The sequence below is a fragment of the Hippopotamus amphibius genome, chromosome 17 (genome assembly GCF_030028045.1).
Source record: "Hippopotamus amphibius kiboko isolate mHipAmp2 chromosome 17, mHipAmp2.hap2, whole genome shotgun sequence".
Lineage (NCBI taxonomy): Eukaryota > Metazoa > Chordata > Mammalia > Artiodactyla > Hippopotamidae > Hippopotamus > Hippopotamus amphibius.
Genome location: NC_080202.1, coordinates 43320755 through 43345549, shown reverse-complemented (window position 1 = coordinate 43345549; position 24795 = coordinate 43320755). Strand labels below are relative to the sequence as shown.

Here is a 24795-nt window from a genome sequence, read left to right as displayed (position 1 = left end):
CCATCCCCCCACCTCCCGCCAGGATCCAAGGCTTTATTCAGCTTCGCAAAGGGTTGTAGAGCAAGATGAAGAGAGGAAGACAAGCTCACAGACTTTGCACAGAGGCTGAGAAGCCTGGGAAGTAAGAGAAGACCAGGAGATGTGGGTACTCCTGAAAAGTCAGCCAATAGAGTATTCTGAGGTTGGCGGGGGCGGGGGGGGGGTGGATGGTTCCTACAGCTTTTGCAGACAGCAGCCCTGCAAAAATTCATTGGAAATGAAACTGCTAGGTGGTGTTTTGGGGGGTCCTGAAGAGCTCCAGTTCTTTATGTCTCAGCACAGAAAGAATTCAGTGAGAGGCAAAGTGATAGATAAGAAGTGCTTTATTAGAATAGGATGCTTGTGAGGCTTACAAATGGGTGGGCAAGAGGGTGTCGTGCCCTGAGTACTTAGGGGGCTACATTTTTATAATCAAAGAAAAAGTAGGGAGGGGGAAAAGACCACCTTCTTCCTCATTCTTGAGTAGCGGTCACGCTTCCATCATTAGTTCCTCTTCTATGTCAGGTGGAGGAGTTTTCTTGTCCCTACGTGGTAAAGCCTGCACTGTCATGGCACTATGGAAAAATTATTTCAGGTCTCAGTACAATGAGGGTCTTTCACTTTGAAAAGTCATCTTTCCATAAAGTATTGTTCTTATGTGTGCAGAGAGCATGTCCTAGCAGTTATTAGCTTACTGAGCTCACTGGGCACAGTGTGGGTCTCATGCCACCACTGTTTTATTGTTTGGGGGCATGCCATGCTTCTGTGGCATGGTGTTGTTGCTAAGCAAGCCTGCTTGGTTTTGTGGTTAAGCAAACCTGCTTTCTTGGGTAATTGTTAAACTTACAGGGGTCTCCCATACTTGTTTTTCTGCTCCTAATCCCTTAGTGGGATTAACTATTTAATCAGCTACTTTGTCCCTTCACCCTGTCCCTATCAGAATAACTGAGGGATGTTACAAGCTCCATTAGCAGGGAGGGTGTGTTTCTGCCAAGCCGGTGAGGCTCTTGCTGTACCAATTATGACCAGAAACACTGTCCTTTTGCCAAGATAACTGGCTTTCCCTAGTAGATCTCTTACTTTCCACTTTGTTTAAATTAAGTTTAACACTGAGAACACTTTGCCTCTATGTCCTTAGTTCTAAATCTTCCTGCTCAACCATGAACCCTAGTGAAAGCATTCAGCAGTCAGACTCATCCAGCATAAAGCTGAAGATGGGGTGGTTCTTGTGGGGCCCTATTGAGGCAGGTCAATAATAAAAACAGGAAAGGACAAGGCAAACATAGGAAAATGCAAGCCCCAGGGAATAAGCAACTTATGGCCTCTTTCACAAGATCCTGCCATGGGCAGCGCAAACATCTCGGTCAAAGAGATAAGGAAAAACTAAGGTATGCACTCTGGCTTCTGTACATTGCTTCTGCATAGATAAACATAGCTACAGGCTCCCAAAAGTGCGGGAACTGGTCTATAAAAGGAGAAGCTTTCCTTTGGTTTGGGGCTCAGTCTTTGGATGTGAATTCACTGGGCCTGTACTGGTACAATAAACATTGCGTCCTGCATTATAAGCCTCGATGTCCTGCCTACCTCTACCGGTTCCTCCAACACTATACCAAAGTCACAAGACAAAATGCCGGAGTTATCTTGACCCCCCCCCCCCCCATAGCAATATGTGATTCACGACTTGGGCTAGCCAATAACCCAACCCCATGTTAGAGAAGGTCTTCGCCACGTAGGACCCTAGCCTATCACCAAATGACACCTTTTGCCTTATGGTGCACTGACAAATTGATTAATGCCCTTTTCTTCGCAGGCATATTCCTTGTCTTGGGCTTATAAAAGTTGGCTGTGAGACCATCAGAAGGGTGGCTCTCCCTGGTCTGCCAGGAAGTCGTCCCGCTGTCTTTACAGCGCCCCTCACTAAACCCTGCTCTCTGTTCTCGATAAACGCACTCTCTTCTGAAATGCTTCATGTCTGGAAATTCTTTTCCCAACCCGTGATGGGACCACAACTGTTCTCCCTCCTGGAGAATTACAGAAGGGGCAGACCACAACACCAACAGCCACTTCTATAAGTGGAAAGAGTCATTGGTGTTACCGGAAAACTGGGTTCGCCTCTTCTTGGGTGTCGAGCCAAAAGACAGCTATTACCAAGGTTGCTGCAGAATCATACATCTGCCCCTCCCTCAAATGGAAACAAATTGCTCTTATCTAAGTTTCAGGAGGAAGCTGCAAAGAGAAAAACAAGAACTGATTAGAACCACCTAGGTTCAAGAAGATTTGACTTCCAATCGACCTTGAGCCTCATTATATGCTCTTTGTAATGAATTATCATGCTAAATGACACACCCACCAGCGCCAGGACAGCTGACAATTGCCACGACAACTGGATAACCCCATATAAGGAATGAAAACGAGTATTGCATCAGTTCTGGGTCCAAACCACACCCCTGTTCTTGGATAACTCATGAATATTCCTCCCTCTCTTTCCAATTCACTCCCTTTTACCTCGAGCCTCTTATATATATGGTGTCTCCACCTGAATTGGGTTGAGAATTTGATCTGAGAACTACCTTCCACTTCTGCATTTAGAAACCTTCCTGGTGGAGACCAGGGGTCTCCGGTGGCTAGGACCCCAGAGCAGGTCCAGTCGACCAATTCAGTAACGCAACCAAGTCAAAGACCAAAAGGAAGGATTTATTACTTGCAGCAACTACAGAGAACACCGAGGATCTTTCCCAAAACGGCATCTCCCCAAACAGCAAAGTTGGGGCAGTTTTCAACTAAGGGTACATGCATATTTCGTGAAGGGGTTTGGGTGGTGTATGCACCTTCATGAAGGGGCTTCAGCAGAGGGGAACCCAACATAGAATAGGGGCAGAGGTTGACAGAGTCCAGGCTTTAGTTGACGGAAGTCACGAGGGTCAGAAAAGGTCAACATCATCATTCCTTAATTTTCCACCAGTCTGCGGTCTGAGCATGCAGTTACAACCCTCCGCCTGGTGGGGGCCCTTAGCTCCTGTAGTACAACTCAAAGACATGTATCAGAGTATTATCTCTCTCCAAAGTTAAGGAGGAACTGGGACTCCTGTTTTTATTGCTGAATTATTGTTTCTTGATTGCTTTTCCTGCATTCCTTTGTTGCTTTAAGGTCATTAATTACTGAGACTTGTTCAAGGGCAAGTATTGTGGCCAGGCTTAGATCAGAAAATGGCTTCTGTATGTCAAAAAACTAGATAGGGTTCTCTTCCTCCTGGGACCCTTTCCCACCCCCCACCCCTCCAATCTGCTTACACTGGGACTTCAACCTTCCAGAGACAGGAGGGACACCTTCCCTGGAGAGGCAGACGGAGCACACAACCCCAGCAGAGATCAGTGGAGCTTTTTCTCAAGAATGGGTCTGCCCTCCCCCCAACCCTGTAAGCCACCCCAAGGTCTCCTGGACCAGCATGTAGGGGTACCTCTCCGCCCCTGGCCCACACTCAGACCCTAGGCTGTGTGGATCAAAGCCTGCATGTGTTAAAAGTCTGAAGTATGGCAGGACACCCCTGCTACTTTTGACCTTTTGCTCTGATTCCATTTGAAAGAGAAACAGCACTTCTACGATGGAAAGCAAACTACAAGCCACTATGAGAATAACTGAGTATATGCTGCCCTGGAATGATGGCGCATTACAGGAGAATGCCCAGGGGACCTCAAGGCACTCCCTTGGCATAAGCTGTGCGCAAAACATGTACATTTTTCCTCAGAGCCACCAGGAAGGGAAGAATAGTGTATATTGTTTCCTGCCACACACTGCACCACCAGGGAAGTCCCTTAGCAATTTTTCTTATATGGTTTGTGCTTTTCTGTGTCTTATCTAAGAAACCTGTGTCTGAGACCCATTGTCTAATCTAGAATCACAAAGATTTTCTCCTGTTTTCTTCCAGAAGTTGTATAGTTACATTTAGGCCTATGATTCATTTGGAGTTAATTTTCATATGTGGTGTGTGGGAAGGGTCAAATTTCATTTTTTTACATTTTAAAAATCTATTTTTGTAGGGCCCTATTGTGACAATTTATTACACAACCGACAGCACCTTAAATTGTGCCATCCCCCCTGCAATATGGCAAGCTAATAGAAACTTCCCGTTATGGCAAGACTAGTTGAGGGGATTGCATGAGATTAGTATAGGGAAAGGGCCCTGCATTTAGCAGTCTGTTCCAATCATCTTTGTCAGGTCAGCTGACAAGTGACTGTCGTCACCACACTGTCAAATCTGTTGGTCACTGCTCTAGCCTCATCTTCCTCAGCCTCCCACAGCACCTGCCACAATCTCGATCCCTCTCTTGTCAGCTCGATGCCTTCCTCTCTGGGTATTCAAAAGTATTTCCCTATATAGCTACACTACTGTTAATACACAGTAGTGAAGAAATTAAATTCCTACACAATAATATGACCTCATAAAGAGTTGCTATGCAGATTTCCCCAATTGTCTCTATTATATAATATTTATTTTAACAGCTCTTTGAGGTGTAATTGACATACAGTAATCTGTGTTCACACACACACACATACACACATACCATGAAGGCATCACCAAAGTCAAAATGTTCATCACCTCAAAATATCAAAATATCGATGTACCATAGACAAGCCAGCAGGTGAATGTACTCTGTACTCTTTGGACACTGTAGATTCCTTTAGTTTTCTAAAGTCATGGAACTTGTATTGTTAAAACCGATGAAGCGACGAAAAGAATTTACAAAAATAAGCCATCAGTCTGGACCTGTGTAGGTGAATGAAGGAGAAGCACTTAAAAGTCAGGAAAAAAAGTATACTTCACATTGAGGATTAGCAACCACTGCTGGTTGCTAATGAGGGGAAGAAGGAGGCCGCCACAGATTGGCATCTGCGGGAACTGTTTACCTGAGCTCCAGACACGCCCTCAGCACCTTCATTAACCTGAAGTGAATGGTGTGACATCGGATTTCTGAACCACAAGAGAGCTGTCAACTACAACTGGCACTCGCCATTGGCATTTCCCATCTATCGCTACAAAGATTCAATCATGTGCTGCTGCAGCTTCTGACTGCCAACAGCTCCCTGAAAGGTGTTCAGAGTGGAGAGCTGAAATGAGGCCCTCTGTGCTCTGTGAAAACGGCCAGGACCGCTCTTTAGATAGTTAGAAATTTTCAGGAGCCAACTTTACGGGCCCAATTCTTGTATCTCCTCATATCTAGAAAAACACTAAAATCCTTCATGGTGACGACTGCTCCTTGTGACTAGCTGTAACCCGCACGAGACTAGCAGTGACTTCTGTAAACACTATGTGCTTGATTGCATGTTTTTCTTTCACCAAAACCACATATATACTGAGCTTCCCCCCTACCTCACTGGAACAGTTTCTCAGAGCTATCTGGGATGCTGTCTCCAAGCTCTTCTTTTGCAACCCAGTCCTCATTTTGCCCCAAATAAAATTAAACTCGAAACTCTCACGTTGTGCATTTTTTTTAAGTCAACACAGGTAAGAGAGTCTTTTCCAAAGCCAGGTGGAGAGGAGGCTCTTTACCTTGAATCTCTAAAATCCTCTTCAGGCCATTGAACATACCCACTATGATTTGCTTGTGTCACAGAGAAATCACAGAATTTTTCAGCTGAAGGGGTCTAAAACCCACATTTCTTATTGAAGACTAGTCAGGAAAGAAAGTACTGCATATAGAATCAGGCTACAGTAATGTATTTTCTTTATACTTTTCACACTACAGCTGGACACAAACAACTTTTTCCATACCTCAAAAGTTCTTATTGGCCACAGATAATTCACTTCAGAGGTACATGCTTTTTGAAAAATAATGTTCTGGGAGACTGGGGAGAGCCCTGTGGTGGGTGTTGACAAATTCTTTCTGCTTCATCATTTAAAAGAAGCGAATAATGGTTGAGGAAGCACCCACACCTCTTGCTCCCTGAAGAATTCTGTGCTAAACTTAGTTCTTTGCAGCTCTGTGTTGTATACACTTGAAGCAGTGTGGAACTCTGCACTTGACCAGGAAATCAGTGTAAATTCAAACGTGGCATTTCACGGACCATTCGCATATTGGAGCAGCAGCACTGGGATTCCATGACAATGCTAATTTGAGTGTTTTCACTTGGTGCCTTCGATTGCCCGCGCCAAAGTTCAGTACTATGGAAAGCAGAGCATTTGAGGTACATGAGTTAGAAAAGTCTCTTGTCCTCTTTGTATCTTAGTTTCCTCATTTGAAAAACAAAAAATGGATCTCAAGACATACTTTCCAGAATTCATACTGGGCTTACACCCAGCTAACCAATAACTGTATGATGTTTTCACATATAATTTTTTTTACATGTATTCATCTTCTATGTCACTTACAACTTATGTAAAAACTGCATTCCATGCCAGGCCTGAAACTTTCCAAAGCTCAGGTCTGTGAGTAAATTGCAACCTAGATTTCTAGAAAAAAAAAAAAAAAAAAGACACAAGCAAAAGAAGACAAATATATGTTCTTTCAGAACATTTATCCTTTGGCAATCATTCTAATTTATATATGATGAAACATAACAGCACTACTCCTTCCATATACTTAAAGAAATCTCACTGTGGAAGATATCATGATTTATACTTTCATGACTATATATGTCATACATTAGAGAGAAAATAGTAAGTGCTCAATAAATACTTGTGTGACGTCATCTTTATTTCTCTAGAAAAGCAGCACTATTGACGTCTTGGGCTGGATAATTCTTTGTTGTGGGGGGCTCTCCTGTACACTGTTGGATGTTTCGCAGCATCTCTGGCCTCTGTCCACTAGGTGGCAGCAGCATATAGAGGCCTGACAGGCAAAACCACCTCCAGACATTGCCAAATGTCACCTGCCTGCAAAATCACCCTGCTTGAGAACCACTGCTCTGTAACGATTCACTCTGATCTGTGTAATACTTCTCACACTAATCTTTGCTAGGGACAAAAAGGATTTGCTACATAATTTTAGCAGTAATTGTAATCGTATTTCAAAATGAGTAACTAATTTTATAAAAACTTGTTGTATAAAAATTCCAAGTATAATGAAGTTACATTTGTTACTTACATAAACTGCAAAAAAGGTAGCGGTTCAAATGTACGTCTTTCAATAGACTGTATTTTATTGCAGGATAAATCTCTAGGAAAAGGAAAAGGAAAATATTGCCTCAATTAGCTACTAGGTATCTAATTAGTAGCAATCACTAGTAGAGGTTAGAATGATAATAATAAATAAGTAGCTCTGGTCTAAACTCCAAATCTTGAGGAATGTTATTTGAACCTTCCAGAGCCCCTAACCCTGCCTTCACCTCTCTTAAGAGTCTCACCCTCATGACCTTCATAAATTAAATATACACGTTTAGGTCTAGATAGACTTTGGAGGTAATCTTTCCTGAGAGCAGAAGAATTGATTAGATTCCACCTTTTGTGGTCTCATCATAGACTAGGTTATGAACTCAAAGTTTTTATCTCCAAGTGTCATTGTAATTTCTAATATTAAAAGGAATATGCTTATATTTACACGCTGCCCATGTAATTCTGTTTTTCTAGGCCAATTCAATACCAGAAGAAAGAAAAGATATCTTTTCATACAACTTGAAAGGAAGTTACTCCTCTCATTAATATGCAATTTTAATTAATTCAATATTATACCTTCTATCACATTGACTTATTTGAAAATATTCACTCTTGACTATAGCTATCTTATTGCCACTGATTCCAGCTTAGTCTCTCATTTCACCTGGATGGGTAGAACTGTCTTCTGACTGCTGCTTCCACCTCTACCCACTCCCTTTCTAAGCCACCCTCCACGCACTCTACCAATTAACTCTCCAAAGGTGGTTCCAAACACCAGCATCACTTGTGAACTTACCGAGGACACAAATAATCAGCCCTACTCTGGACCGACTGAATCAGTAACTATGGGGGTGGAGCTTATGTTTTAACAAGTCCTCCAAGTGACTGTTTCAGAGCACTGCTGTGGTAACATGGTGGCTTGGCATCTTAGCCTCAGCTTGGCCTCCAAAGGCCTAGATAATCTGCCTCTAATCTCCTGCTCTCCCTGCTTGTACTCTACAGGTTCTCAAAGTATTTTTTCCTGTGTTTTGCCTTTCTCCCACTTTCCTTTTGCAAGCGTAATCTTCCCCAGATATCTGTCTGATGATACCCAATGGCCCTTCAAGGTCTTGTTTAAACACCACTGCTCTAGTAACATCTTCCCTGATCCAACTTGAAGTCTTTTTCTTCCCCTCTTCTGTGCTCCAACACCAACCTACAGCTCTCATTGCCCATATCCATTTCCTTTTTTAAATATAGCTATTTTTGCATCGCATTTATCCCACTTCCTCTGAGCATAAACTCCTTAAAGGATGGACTAGATCATGCACATTGTCTATCATGGTTAAAGCCAACGCTTGGACATAAAGCAAACTCAAATATTTATAAAATCAACAAATATCTGAGGAGGGAACAGAAGGAGGAAAATGACTGTTCTAAAAGAAACAGTTTTATTACTTCATGGTTCCCTCTTCTGTGTCTCTACAGCACTATGTCATTATGGTTTGAGCTTATGTGTTTATTTTCCCTGTGGGATCGTGAGTTGCTAAAAGGAATCCTGTCTTACCCATCTTTGTGTTCACAACACTAGGCATAGTGCTTATTAGCATATTCTTTTTAAGCTTTTTTATGGATTGACTATTTTTTTAAAGAATGAGAATACCTATGCTAACATGAAATAATTAGCTTATAAAGTATTTCATAGTAGAAGTAATGACAGGCCTAATCCACTGGCTTCAGTAGTTGCAGCATGCGGGCTCAGTAGTTATAGTGCATGCGACCTAGAGTCCATGCACCACAATTACTGAGCCCATGTGCCACAACTAACGAAGCCCGCGCACCTAGAGCAAGTGCTCTGCAACAAGAGAAGCCACCTCAATGAGAAGCCTGCACACTGAAATGAAAAGCCCCTGCTTGCCACAGCTAGAGAAAGCCCGCGAGTAGCAATGAAGACCCAATGTAGCCAATAAATAAATAAATAAATAAATAATAAATCTAAACAAAAGTGGTTGCCCCTTAAGGCTTTGAAAGTTTGATAATTGAAATAACTATTTTTAGTGGCATGTCAGGCTCCTTATACTCACTTCCCTAAGCCTTTTATATTTGCAAGAAGAATCTGATTGCTAAACAGAATCATTACTTGGCTTAATAAGGATTAATGACATACACAGCTTTGGATGCCATGAACAAAGGACAAAAATTGAGCTTTTATAGCAAAGAACACAGTATCTACTTACCCCTAAATAAACAGAAATACTATGCAAGCATTTCCTCTTTGATAAAGGAGCTGGAGATGGAATTCCTTGGCAGCCCAGTGGACTCCGAGGGCCTGGGTTCAATCCATGGTCGGGAAACTAAGATCCTGCAAGCAGGGCGGTGCAGCCCAAAGAACAAAACAAAACAAACAAGCGAACAAACAAAAAAACAGAAAAAAATAGAGGCTGGAGAGATATTTGTGAGGTGCATTTCTGATATACTTATTTAGTGTAAACATTTCTAAATATACCAGTTAATCATCATCTTACATATTTTTAATATTGATATAATGATTCTGCACTGCAATCCTTAACAACAGTCTGTTTTTTTGGTAACTTAATGTGTTCTGGACAATACTGTTTACATAATTCATCTGCTTAAATAGTTAATATTTAAATATTAATTTAACTTAGATTAAATTATCAAAATTATGAGTTAATGGCATTCATATTAATGTAAGTGTTCTGTATTTTCTTGTCCTGTAGGTTGCAACCTGAGGTTAACTTTTTTTTTTTAACTCACTTATTGGCTGCATTGAGGCTTTGTTGCTGCGCCCAGGCTTTCTCTAGTTATGGCAAGTGGGGGTTACTCTTCATTGTGGTGCAAGGGGTTCTCATTGCAGAGGCTTCCCTTGTTGCGGAGCCTGGGCTCCAGGCTCATGGGCTTCAGTACTTGTGGGCTGAAGGCTCTAGAGCGCAGGCTCAGTAGTTGTGGCACGTGGGCTGAGTTGATCCGTGACATGTCGGATCTTCCTGGACCAGGGATCGAACCCATGACTCGTGCATTGGCAGGCGGATTCTTAACCACTGTGCCACCAGGGAAGTCCTGAGGTTAATTTTAACTCCTCTCATTTTACTAAGCAACTTTTTCAAACCTTTTCTGTAAAGGCCAGATAGTAAATATTTTAGCTTTTGCAGGCCACACACAATCTCTGTCGCGTATTTTTCTTTCTCTTTTTTTTTCATTTACTGCCTTTAAAATATCATTTTATTACGTATAGCCTGTATAGAAATGGACCATGGGTCAGATTTGATCGTAGGTCATAAACGAAATATAAACGAGGAGCATAGGAACACATATAATAAGGTTCATACGGGAGTCTATAACTGTTCAAGCCTCATCACCACTTTTCCCCTACAACTAAAGGGGGTTTTTCTATCAATATCTTGTCTACATAATGTAAAAATTAAAAAGGAATAGGAGGTATTTATTTATTATTTTTTTGAGGTACACCAAGTTCAATCATCTGTATTTATACACATATTCCCGTATTCCCTCCCTCCCTCAGCTCCCCCCCACCCTCCCCATCCCAGTCCTCTAAGGCATCATCCATCCTCGAATTGAACTCCCTTTGTTATACAGCAACTGCCCACTGGCTATCTATTTTACAGTTGGTAGTATATAAATGTCTATGCTACTCTCTCTTTGTCTCAGCTTCCCCTTCACCCCCCCACCCCCCCAAACCTCGAGTTCTCCAGTCCATTCTCTGTATCTGCGTCCTTGTTCTGTATATATGAGTTAGCATACAGTATTTGTCTTTCTCTTTCTGACTTACTTCACTCTGTATGACAGACTCTAGGTCTACCCACCTCATTACATATAGCTCCATCTCAGGAATAGGAGGTATTTAATGCTAGAGATGGGCTGGGGTCCTACACAGACTTACGGAATTGTAGAATTTTACTGCTCTTGAAAAAACTTGAAGAGATTATCTAACTTGAACCCCCTTAATTACTTTATAGATAATCTACTTATAGATAAGAACTCATAAATAAATACGATAAACTAATTAACTTACAAATACTGGACGGATAGCAAGCCTTCAGATGAGTCCTTATGTAATTCAGTCAAATGATTGTCACTGAGAATCCTGAAAAATGAAAAGGTAATTTCTGGATCAAAATGCAAAAGAAGTACAACTATTTACTACATAGGACTAACTCCTATATGTGGAAGAAAGCTGGGTAATGGTGCCACCTAAACATCCTAATTCTTACTTAATTTAGGGATGGTGATTTCTGCTCTATTTTCATTTAAACCTTTCTTCTCACGTCCTCCTTTGTGTCCACCTCTCTCTACCTCTCTCTCTCTCTCTCTCACACACACACACACAAACACACACACACACCCCATCCATTCTTCCACCAAATCATATAGTTAATGCCTACTCTCTAGATCACCAAGTCTCTGTTAGAACCCAGCTCTGGGTTTTAACCCAGTGTTGCAGAGCTGTCCTTCCCTCCCATCTTTCCCCAAACCTTATCGGGAAGTCCCATACACAACTCTGTCAACGCTGCAAATGAAGCCATCTGATTCTTCCCCCATTAAAAAGTTTTCGAAAGCTAAAATGTCTATAAAGATACATAATGTAATTGTTCAGGTTAATAATTATAAAACAAATCCCCAGGTAACACCATTCATGTCAAGAAAGAATCCTGCCAGCTTCCCAGAAGCCGCCCGTGTGCCCCTTTCCAATCACAACCCTCTCTGACTTTCTAGAGGGAACCACTATCCTGACTTTCATAAGAATTTCCTTGCTTTTTAAATGTAGTTTTGTCTTTTCTGTATCAGCCATAAACAACACACTTTACTCTTGCTTCTTCTTCATGTAAGTGGAATGCTACTATATGCATTATTTCCTACATTGCTTCTTTCATTCAACATTATTTTGTAAAATAATGTTATTTTTGCCTGTAGCATGTAGTGTTGCATGTCCAGCTATATGAGGCTTCTGGGTGCGTGAAAGCGGCTAATGTGACTAAAGACTGAATTTTTAATTTAATTCATTTCAATTATTCCAAAATTTAAATTAAAAAAACTGATAATGTAATTACTGGAAACTAAGTATATTTACAACAATTTGTGTATGTGATACTACTTTTTCAACTGCAAATTTTATGAAATCTAAATACACATCAAGTATTTGTGATACAATTTTGCAACTAAATTGTGATTTCGTAGAGTCAGCATGGAAAAAAAATGTAGAGACTCATTAACTTTTTGTTAACTCTAAGTTTTTTTCCCTAAAGTTTTTAAAAATATGTATGTATGCATGTATGTACGTATGTATGTATTTTGCCTGTGCCAGGTCTTAGTTGCGGTATGTGGGAACTTTCTGTTGCGGCATGCGAACTTCTTGGTTGCGGCCTGCAAACAAGTCATAGAAAAAAATGTAGAATATCTTATTAATAATGTATATAATGATTACGTGTTAAAATGATATTTTGGATATAAGGGTTAAGTAAAAGATATTTATCTGTTTCTTTTTCTTTTATTTTTAAGTGGCTACCAGAAAATTTAAGATTACCTGTGTGGTTTGCATTATGATGAAGTGTATGACTTCTAAGTCTATGACTATACCACACTTTATTTCATTCAACTCTTGGTGCATACTGAGACTTTTCTAGTTTTTAGTTATTAAAAACAATACTGCTTTGAACATGCTTGTATTTGTATCCAGATACATGTTTGCCTGAATTTCTCTAGGATGTAATAGGGATACAAAATTGTTTTCCTAAGTTGTGCTACTTCAAGTTGGCAGATTGAAACATGTCAAGTCTCCACCCCTTCAACTTCCACCAAAATCCCCAGGAATGCTAGAAAAGATTTAACTTAAAAATTATAACCTTAGCTCAATGCGTGGAAACAGCTCCACAAATGCTCCCCTACCAGAAACATCCTAGAGCTACCTACAGCCTGATCGGTTGCAACAGCAGCCTACAGCATACGTCAACCCCACATCTTTCCACCTTGATCCAGGCAGCAAAGGTGTCTTCCTCCAGATAGGAGCAATTGGTGTCACGAAGGAGGCAAGGTCCCAGGACCCTGGAAGAAAGGTATGCACTCCCTGACTAGCCACCAGAAGGCACCTACCACCTCTGCCTTATTCTCAGGGGAACCCATTGGGAGTAACAAGCCCCAGCAGCTCATTTCACTTCTCCCCTAAAGCTGGGAAACAAAAGCAGTAGCATCTCAACTGCAAGGATGAACTGCACTCAGGAATGACCAAACAATGTGAGAAAGCCAATTCCATTAAGGACAGAAAACAAAAACAAACATAAGAGCTTATAGCCAATGCCAGTGAATGAGAGTTAACACAGCACAAGAGGACCTTAGCATAGCATAATTATTATCCTCAGACAGAGGGAAGCACATAGTATATCCATGAAAAAGAATCAACTCAAGAATATACGAATTACAAGTGCTAGCAGTAATAAATAAACTCAGTATATGAGCAGCAGAAATGACAGTTAAAGAGTAAATTAGAAAACTGAGAGATCCAGCCAATGACCTGTCCAGAGTGCAGAATGAAGGGCTCAGGGATGACTCACAGTCAAGCCTGACACCTGGATCTGCCCGAGGAATGTGATGCCATTGCTTCTGCTGGTCTCACAATAAAGACTAGTAACATGCTTCGGGGAGGAGGGGGTGCTGTTCTGCATGTGTTTCTTATACCTAATAAACAGGAAGGCACATAACCAGTATTCCAAGAGTGGAGTGAGGGACTGGTGGAGAGCCAGCACAGAAGAAACTATATAAGATGTCAAAGAATCGCCTTCCTTGCAGGTGATATTTTTTTTAAAGCTCTTTATTGGAATATAATTGCTTTACATTGTTGTGCCAGTTTCTGCGGTATAAGAAAGTGGATCAGCTGTATTTATACCGGTATTCCCATATCCCTTCCCTCCCGCGACTCCCTCCCACTCTCCCTATCCTGCCCATCATCAAGTTGCTCTCCCTGTTTTATGCAGCAGTTTCCCACTAGCTGTGTCTTTTACATTTGGTAGAGTATATATGTCAACACTATTCTCTCACTTCATCCCAGCATCCCCTTCGCCCCCCACCCTGTGTCCTCAAGTCCGTTCTCTACAACTGCATCTTTATTCTTGCCCTGTCACTGAGTTCATCAGTACCGTTCTTTTAGATTCCATACATATGAGTTAGCATACAGTATTTAACAGTGGTACATCCTTCAGGAGCCTTGGGAATCTGAGCACATGCTCTATTGCCTTGTGAAACTATTTCCATTGAGTTCTGCATTAAAATGTTCTGCTTTTCACTCACAGTGTCTCTTGGTCACGTATTTATATTAATTCCATCTCACAGCTTAATCCCATCTCATAAATTAATTCTTTACTCATAGGTTATGAAAATTAAAATATTACTACCTGGAAACTCTGCAACTCTCAGTTACTAAGGTGGTTCCTATTATACAGAATACAGTCACACACATTTTTTTTTCTCTCTCTTTTTTTTTTATTATGTTTTTGGGGGTACACCAAGTTCAATCATCTGTTTTTTTACACATATCCCCGTATTCCCTCCCTTCCTTGACTCCCCCCCCTTCGAGTCCCCCACACCCTCCCCACCCCAGTCCTCTAAGGCATCTTCCATCCTCGAGTCAGTCACACACATTTTTAAAAGATCAGTAAAACAAAAACACAGAAGACTTTAATTCCCAGAAAGAACACTTGGAGCCCTGACAATGCTTCAAAGACCCTGACCTCCATTTGAAATTCACGTTAGAAGGAGCAGCAGTGATGGTCAGAATCCATGTTAGGGGGGATGGTCAACAGCTGGTGCTAAGATGGATTGTCTTCTCACCTCTGCCAAGCAGTGGCTTCATATCTCCATGGAAATGATCCAAAAAGGAAAAACCAAATCACTATGTCCAACCACGTTTATACTAACCCTTTTCATAACTTCAAAAGTTGGAAAAAACTCTCCCTCCCCATGTCATGTAACAAAATTGTATGTGTATACCATGAATGACACACAAAGGTCACAGGAAAGGACGATATATGAAAAAACTCAAGACAGAAGTGAAACATATATGCTAATTATAACTCTGAACGCTGACAAGGAGTCAATAAGGACGGCGAAGAGATGGGGCTGATCCTCAACTCTTCATGGCACTGTGCTCTCTGACTGGCTGAGGCCCACATCACACTGGTTAGAGTCTGAATATCATGTGGGACAGCGAGTAAACAAAGACTATACATTTTCAATTAATGAGGTTTCTTTCGGTGACGTTGTTTGCATGACAGGACAGTAAAACATTTTTAAGTAACAATAATAACTTCAACCTAGAAGTTGAGACTTAGAATGAGTCGGTCACCAAAAAAATTACCAAAAAAAGGAGCTTCAAATATGCAATAATTGAATAACTGAAATCAAATACAGTGATCTGTAGAACTCCAAATATTCATTATGACTGAAGCAAAAATTTTAAAACTATGGGGAATCAGAGTTAAAGCCAGATCTAAAATTTTCTCAGACCATGAAAATATCAAAACCAGGCATAAGTAACAGTAAAGAAACAACCATGTTTAATTTCTGACCAGGGTTCTGGTCTAAGGCAATCTTCTGAATTTCACATTCATTCTTGATTCTATGTTATTGACAATTATCCTTCTCTCCACCTCAGTAACTTCTAGGAAACTGAGAGGCCTCAGGGTTGGTCTGCTGGTTGGTTTGTTTGACTTAACTATATATATAAGACAAACAGCAAGCCATTCTGGAATTGATTTCCTCTCCTTCCCCTGCTTTCTTTCTCCCCAAAGCACTTATCAATACTTGAAATTATAACTACCTATTTATTATACTTATGTACTTATGTTCATATGTTTGTAAACCCCCTGAGAACTGGGATACTTGGGCTGATTTATTCTTGGGCCTGTATCGTTAGCATGTAAAACAGTTGCTGGCATGTACTAGATACTCCAAAAATTATTGAATGAATTCAGAAAGTGACAGGTACTTTTATTTAACTATCAGATACTTTTATTTAAAACAAGTCATCCACTTAGCATCAATTATGAGAATAAGTACAGGAAAAAGTGCATGCAATTTCCATCCATGGATCATCCTTTTAGGGCAGAAGTCTGTGAACAGAGTGGACTGAATCCAGAGGGCCAAACGTGGATGAGAAATAGAATTACATCTCAGTTTTCACAAATCTCTATCTAAAATCAGCATTTCCTTCCATTTTGAATGTAGGCAACAAACCACACTAGATCAGCAGTATATTTAATTTGGTCCCCAAAAGAAATCACAGATTATTTTATATCATGCATATGTTGCAGATATCTTGAAACATCATTTACTCTCATCGCTACCTTGGAGCCATAATATTTATTAGACCTACCACTATATCTTGTTATTTAATGTGTTAAGAGAAGCATATTTATTACTACATCACTAATTTTAAAAATATCCTGAAAACTATTGCAATATAATTAATTTGCTTTGTTTTTCTATATATTTTAATTTATTATACATTTCAAAACAGGATCCCAAGAACATAAGCTTCTTCAGATCGCCAAAGAAATAGACACGGGGGAGCAGGAGGGAAGGTTAAGAAATTCTGCCCTGGGGAACCACTGACCCCAAGTTAGGAACCTTTACTTACAAGGTATAAACCTCAAACTGACTTAGAAATCTTCACATCTTACCAGACTCATGTTATAGTGTATCACCTCCCAAACACATGCTTTTTAAAAATTAATTTTAAATTTCAATTTATTTAAAAAAATATGTAATATATATTCCCATGGCTCAAAATTCCAAAAACATATAGCACACAATCCAAACTTTTGCTCTTACCTCTGTTCCTCAGTCTATCACCCCTCCTCCTCTCCCCAGAGGAAATTAAGTTATCTACTTCTTGTGCCAAATGACTTTCATTTTTCTTACAAGTTTGGGAAATAAAACCTCCAAGTTAGATTCCATCATGGGAAATATAAACTACGTACAGTATTTAGGAAATCTGTAAATTGAAAAAATTGCCTGCTTCTAGCATTTTTTTCCTTACCAGTAAGATATCAGACTAAGGGGGCAACTCCTTAAGGGTTGTCATAATCCCTATTTTTAGATTGACTGTTATGTCTTTTATTACTAATTCAGAAGTCATGTGTGACTTGTCTATTCAAGCTGAACTAATGATAGGACCACAAACTGTCATGAAAAATTACTTTGAATGTGTGTTTCCAAAATCACTTATGTATCTAAACTGATTTTTTTCTACAAATCGACAAAGAAAATAGTAACAGAAGAAAGGGCAAAGGACAGACAATTCAGAGATGAAATACAAATGTTCAGTAAATCATAGAAAGATATTTAAACTCACAAGCAATCAGAAAAATTCAAATTCAGATGGGACCCTTTATATTCACCCATCCGATCAGCAGAAAAAAAAACAGAAAGAAAGGGGAAAATATCAGTGATGGAAGGGTGTGGGGAAATGAATGTCATCACAGCATGCTGACTGGAGTTTAAGGTGGCACAACTTTTTTGAGGGTAATGAAAATTTTATAACTACGTAGTCGTCCCCCCAGCAACCCGACTTCCAGATAACAATTCTACAGAAATATTTGACCAGGTTCACAAAGAAGCATGTACAAGGACGGTCACTGCAGTGATGCAGTAACAAGAAAACTGGACATAATCAAAACATCCTTCAAGAGGGGCATTATTAAACTGTGATACATTCACACTACGGAATACCATGCAGGAGTTTAAATGAATGGGGTAACCATCTATTTACCGGGAAGGAAAGAAATCTACCAAGGTGAGCCAAAAATTATTTGCACTTTGGCTGCAGAAATTCTATAGCCAGAGAATGGATAATTGTAGACTCACCCTCCTAAGACATAGCATGAAGTGGAAAAATCAAGTTGCAGGAGATTATCATTTATGTAAAAAATGATAAAATCATGTGGCAAACCTGTTGTTACCTTAAATATGCATTTACTCAAATATATGGAAGAGTCTGCAAGGATATATACTAAACTCAAAGTAGCATGGGTGGGGGATTAGGGCACAAGGAAGGTTTTCACTATATCTGTTATTTCACTTTTCCATATTGAGTATAAAATCATGTATTACTTGTATAATGGAAACGAAGTTTAAATTGGCTCTTACTGATTTTAAAGAGGGCCTGCCACATTTAATTTTTAAAATAAACACAGAATTCCAGTCAGTAGGTTGCTTTGGGATATGGAGGGGGAAATACCTTTTCTCACAGCTATTGACCTCAAAATTCTGGACCAAGAAGGATCTTACAATGCAGTTAGCTCTTTGTATTCATATCTGGACAGAATATACTCACAGTGTCTCAGTCCAACGGTATGCCTTCCATACATTTTCATCAATGTAAGACATAGAGTTTCCTTGGAAATTTCTGTGAAGAAACACAGTTCACATCCTTGAATCGGCACGAAAAGAATGAGGAAAATAAGTAAAAGAATCATGGTCACCTTGTGGGGAATATTCAAGTGCAGAAGAGACCAGTTTTCTCATTCCCACAGCTTCTCAGCTGCCCAGTGTGCACAGTTAATAAAGACATAACGTGAGGCCACTGGCACAAACAACGCGGCCTCTCCTCAGAACCTGAACTTCCTATCTGTCCAGATTCTTGGATACATAATGCCAGTTGCTTTGAATGTAAGTCTTTTTTTCCCCAAAATCACTTATGTGTCTAAAATGACTCCTACCAATCAATGAGAAAAATGGCAAACATTGCTCAATATCAGCAAATAAATATAAAGAAATCCTACGCCAGGCAATAGCAAAGATTTGCTTAGTGCCCTCAAACTCACTCCACATGTTGGAAGGATAAGGGCAGTTAGAACTTAGAAGGACTAATATGAAAACATCTCTTAGACATACTGCATAGGGAAAAGCACAAAGCACTGAGCAAGGAGTAAAATTATCACCTCATCAGGGGAACAAACGCAAAGGAAAGAGGTTGGAAGGAAGGACACCATCAAAATAGTAACAGGAGTTACCTTATTGGTGGTGGGAAGATGGGGTACAATTTGCACATCTCATCCTATATACTTCTGTGACTTTTTTTTTTTAAATGAGAATGTACCTGAGAATTAGACATGTTCAAGAGAAGCTGTTAAAATGTCGGAGGTTCAGTTTCAACCACTCATTCAGTGGATGGCTTTGAATCTTTACCTTTAGCTTTGTCCTCTTCCCTCAGCAACAGTGAAACTATTCAGTTTATATGCACATTCTTCAGGGGGCTCAGAAAGAAGTCAAAACAGATACCTCTCTGCCCATCGGCCTAAGGGACATTTCCACTCAAACAGAGCCTTCTGGGTGCTTTCTGCTCACCAGTAATAGATGCCTAAAACTGAACTCCTCTCCCTCACACTGACTCTCCTTTCTCCACTGCTGTATTTTCACTGTTACACCACCATCCTTCTGCCCTTCAACACACGTGATTTTCCTCTCTCCTGTATACCCAATCCTCCAACTCTAGTCAGTTACTACATCTTGTCAGTTCTTCCTCTGTAGTGCTCTCAGAATTTTTTTTCTACTCCCATCTCAACCATTCTAATTCAGCCCCTTCTCACTTTACTCCTAGATTTTGCTAGAACATGTTACTTGGTCTCCCTGAATCAAGCTTTCCCCTCTAGATCACTCTACATACGGAATCTAAAATCCTCCTCTCATTCTAATCATTTGTCTCTCTGGCTTGAAAACTTTCAGTGGCCCCCCCATATCTTAGAGCATAACTTTCAAATCCCCATTGCGGAGAGCCAAGGTTTTTCATAATCATATCTTTCACTGCTGCCTAACCCCATTCTTTACAGACAGACGGATCTACTAAACCCTGATCATCCCTGCACTCACACCTTTGCCTACACTGTACTCCCTGTTTTTTCTCTAAAAAATCATACCCAATCTTCACGTCCCAGCTAAAGTTTTAGCCTATCCATGCAGATTTCTGTGACCCCCACACCTCAGTGATTACAGGTTCTGGTGAATTACAGCCCCTATCTGTATCTCTTTTAATACTTTAGTATATATTACCTCCCTTTTAAGGCACATCCCCTTTCTTCCCACTTGGCATTGTCATGTTCTGGAGACAATGCTGGACTTCTGTGGCTCCCACAGTACTTGGCCCTGGGGTGGGCACAGAAAGGGTGCTATAAATAGAAAGCTAGGAAACGAATATGACTTCGAGATATAATGGAGAGAGTCAATAATAGTAATAGCTAACACTAAAATACATGCTACGCACTGATATAAGAGCTTTACCTGTATTAACGCATCTAAATCTCACGACAATGCTATGAGATGATGACCGCCACAGTCCCCACTTTACAGATGAGGACATGGAGTCACAAAGCTAATCAACGACAGACCTGGGTTCAAACCCAGGCGGCCTGGCTCCGGAATCTCACTCTTAACCACTCTGTGGTATTACCACCAACGAGGTGGGGAGAGGCACATGTTGCTGTAAAGAGGATGCAGCAAAGATGGGAGAAGAGTCGATGTTAAGGAGTTAAATACTGGAGTAAAAAATGGAGAAGGAAAAAGAATAAGGGCAATGATAAGTAGAAACCTGGAGAAGAGGGAACAATAGCAAGAAGGAGAATGAAGATAAGCAACATTGACAAACAAAAGGTAGAAACGGAAAGTCAGTCAACATGGGTTGGGAAGATGAGGAAGGCCCAGGAAGACCTCGAAGAAAGGCTGCCATGTCAGGCAGGATGCAGAGAACAAATGAGGAAAGGGATTCTTACACGGTGGTGAAGATGCCCTTGTAGGTGTTGGGCTGTGGCTCAGGCACTCTGTGGAGCTTCTGCTTGGGGCTGAGACCCACACAGGACAGCGTCTCATCTTTGCAGGTACAGAGCTCACACATGTTGATGTTCATGGTGGCATTCTGTTCTGCTTGCTTCTTTTTTGGGGTATAGTTTACACCAGGAAGACCTGTGGATACTGAATCCTGAGGTGAAAATAAAAGAACTGTCTCAGATGGACTTGGTTGCTGAGAAATGGTACCTCCCAGGTCCACAGGTGGAACTGTGACTTGAGTCAGAAATGGCTGTGCAAGTGCCACCTCAGTTGGCTGCAGGGCTGTAGAAGGTCCAGCCTCCGTAGTAGGTTCTGGAGCTGTCGTCTGCTCTGGGTCCATATGATGAGCTGTGACGCTGGGTGATGTTGGCTGCTGCCCTTGATCCTTACTTGGAGTTGGAACTGTCACCTCCTGCTGGAATGGAGGTTGAACTGGTAGCTCTGGAGGTTGTGTTGCGGTCTCCTGCATGGTTGGAGAAAGTTCAGTCTCCACATAGGATCCTGCAGTAACGTTAAGTGCGGCAGGGCTGTAGAATATGCAGACTTCATAGCAGGCTCTGGACTTACGGTAAGCTCCAGGTCCAAAGGTTTCGCTGTGACCCTGGGTGATGTTGGAGGCTCAGCATGAGCCTGATCTGGTGCTGGAACCAGCACCTCGGGACGCGATGGAGACTGAGCTACAACTGCCTCTGGAGGCTGAGCTTGGGGCTGCCGCGTGGTTGGAGAAAGTTCAGCCTCCATACTGGATTCCGGAGTTAACGTAATTTCCAGGTCCAAAGGTTGAACTGTGACCTCAGTCAAGGTTGGATGTGGAAGCTGAACCTGCTCTGCACTTGCAATTGTCACTTCGGGGGATGCTGCTGGAACTGCACTCTGCTGCAGGACTGTGGAACGTTCAGCCTCTGTGGTAGGCTGGACTGGCAATGGTTCCACTTCTGTAGGGCGCTCTGATGCCTGAGCCTGAAGCTCCTGTTGTGTGGCAGAAGGTACCACCTCCTTAGGGGGCTCAGGAGATATATATGAGCCCCCCTGGGGAACCGGAGACTGAGCTGGGGCCTCCTGCTGCACTGCGGGATGTTCCACCTCTTCAGTGGGCTCTACAGTTAAGAGAATCCAAGGGTTTAACTGTGCTATCAGGCAACACTGGATGTTGAGCTTCACCTGGACTTAGAGGTGAGCCTGTCACTTCATTAGGTAGTGAAGGTGGAGCTGCAACATCTGTAGGGGCCTCTGGAGGTTGAGTTGGGGGCTCCTGCTGGACTGGAGAAGGTTCAACACTTTCAGAGGCAGTTGGATGCGGATCTGAAACCTCTTGCTGCACTGACAAAGGTTTCACCTGCTCAGGGGACACTGTGAACTGGGCTGAGGCTTCTTGTTGGGATGGAGAACTTTCAACCTCATTAGTGAATGCTGGAGTTATGGCAAGTGCAAGATCCACAGGTTTAACAGTGACAGTGGGCCGCTGCAGAAGCTGAGCTTCATCCTGACCTAGAGGAGAAACCGTTGTTACGTGATGCTCTGGAGAGAGAACTACCATCTCATTAGAGAGCTCTGGAGTCTGAGCTGTGGTCTCCTCTTGTGCTGAAAGTTTATTAGGTGTAACAGCGTCTATAGATTGGGCTGGCAAAGGTTCAACCTCGTCAGGTGGCTGTGGAGGCAGCGTGGGGGCCTCGTGCTGGGCTGTAGACAATTCTGCACTACTAAGGGGCACTGAGGGCTGAGCTGAAGGCTTGTGCTGAGTTGGAGAAGGTCCCACCTCTGGAGTGGGTTCTGCTGTTATGCTAAGCTCCACATCTGCAGGTTTGATGGTGATAGTGGATACGTTTGAATGCTGAGCCTGATGGTGACTTGGAGGTGAAACGGTCATTTCATAAGGCTCTGAAGGCTGAGCTGGCTGTACCTATTGAGTTGGAGAAGGTGCCACCTCCCCTGAAGACGGTTCTGGAGGCTGAGCTTGTTGCTCCTGCAGCGTTGCAAAAGGTTCTGTCTCTGCTGGAAACGGAGCTGAGGCTTCCTCCTGAGTTGGAGAAGTTTCAGCTTCTCCAACAGACTCTGCAGGCTGAACTCGGGTCTCATGCTGGGTTGGAAAGGGTTCAGCTTCCTCACTAAGCTCAGAAGGCTGCGTTGGTTGCCCCTGTTCACTTGGAAAAGGCTCAGCTTCTGCAAGAGGCTCTAGAGGCTGACCTGGGCTTTCCTGCTGGATTGCAGAAGATTCCTCAGGAGGCTCAGGAGGTAGAGCCAGTGCCTCCTGCTGAGCTGTAGGAAACTTAGCTTCCGTAGTGGGCTCTGGAGTGATGGTCAGTTCCAAATCCAGAGGTTTAAGTGTGACACTGGGAACGTTTGAATGAGCGTGATGCTGAATGCCAGGTAGGGATGCTACCTCATCACTCACTGGACTTTCAAGTACATACTCGGTAGGGTACCCTGGAGCTTCAGTTGGGGCCTCTTGATGGAGTAGGGAAGGTTCAAACTCCTGAGGGAGCTCTAGAGACTGAGATGGAGGCTCCTGCTGGAGTGGAGGTGGTTCTACCTCTTCAGTGGGCTCTGCAGTTTCATCCTGGACCTCTGCCTGGGGTGAAAAAGATTCAACCTCCTCAGGGGTCTCTGGATGATGAAGCTGGGCCTCTTGCTGGGATGCAGAAATTTCAGCCTCCTCAGGGGGCTCCGGAGGTTGCTCTGAGTTCCCCAGAAAATCCATAGGCAGGGTCTCCTCAGGATAAACGGTATCCATACCGGAGTCTACACAATCACCCTGCAACTGTTGTTCTAGACCCTGAGTTTTATTTTCTAACACAACTATAGTTCCAACAATAACTTTAGCAAGCTGTTGATGCTGAACGAGATCCTTCTTCAGGTTTGGGGGTGAAACAATAAACTTCGTTGGTGTTGAGCTCTTGAACAAGTATTTCAAATCACTGGTGACCTTCAGCCTGATCTAGACGTATGGTTTTCGTCTTACTTTTGTGCCAAAAAGGCAGAACCAAGCCCTGATTCTGTTCCCAGTCCAGCACTGGAACCGCTGCTGGGAGCTTTTGCTGCTGGGTTAGCTTGTCATTCACATCCTGATGTGGAACAGCAAACTAATCTGGCCCTGCGGGCAGCCCTGCAGCTGAATCCGCGTCTGGGTGTGGAACCAAAGTCTCAGTCAATTCCTGACGAGGCAGCACCAACACCTGCTCTGGAGAGGAGGACAAGTAATTAAAGCCCCCCGACTCTGTGCGGGGTGTAATCGCATAGGGCGATTTGGGTGGGAGGTGTGAGGAATGTGAAGAACAAGGTTCAGTCAGCCCCGGGGGGTCGGAGGTCCACTGGACAGGGTCCAGGGCCCACTCCAGAGGCTGAGCTGCCTGGGCCAGAAGCCACAATGGGTGCCACACGAAGACACGCCATGGGAACCAGAGGCGCAGTGGGGACATGCTATGCGGAGGCTCCCGGGCACAGCGACCCAGGCCAGTGGGGCACGGGCGCTGCACTCTGAGCAGAAACCAAAGCATTATGAGAGTCCCGAGACACACAGGCGCCCCTCTCCCGCCTCACGACCCACCCTTTATTTATGACACCTTTAGTTCCACCACCTTCCTTAGGTTCCAGCAGAGATCCAATCTGAGCAACCAGAGGAAGCCTTTTTCCCAGAGTCACCAGGGTGCAAACCATCCTTCCTCTAGCAAAGGCAACAATTCCTTCCCACTGGGCCATCTCCCCAACCCCCCTCACCAGCCCTGCACCATGAGGCAGGATTTGGGCAGCCCAGGGGTGGGGGGAGGGGTTGGGAAGGATGTGGAGCTTCTCAAGGAAGCCACAGGGCCTGGCCTTCTGGGAAATTCAAAAGTGCGAGTCCAGTTCTGGCAATTTGAAC

General features: G+C 42.5%; 2 protein-coding genes across 2 annotated transcripts in view; both read right to left on the bottom strand.

The window, feature by feature from the left end:
* Positions 1–24795, bottom strand: part of LOC130839744 (leucine-rich repeat-containing protein 37A3-like) — a 198706-nt gene that overhangs the window by 70571 nt on the left and 103340 nt on the right. The window lies entirely within an intron of this gene.
* The window catches only part of LOC130840235 (putative pleckstrin homology domain-containing family M member 1P), a 45411-nt gene continuing 22793 nt past the window's right edge, over positions 2178–24795 (bottom strand). The window contains 4 exon segments of the mRNA XM_057715536.1: positions 2178–2244; positions 9326–9450; positions 11143–11214; positions 18454–18525. Coding sequence (XP_057571519.1) covers positions 9345–9450; positions 11143–11214; positions 18454–18525 — 250 coding nt within the window. The 3' untranslated portion in view covers positions 2178–2244; positions 9326–9344.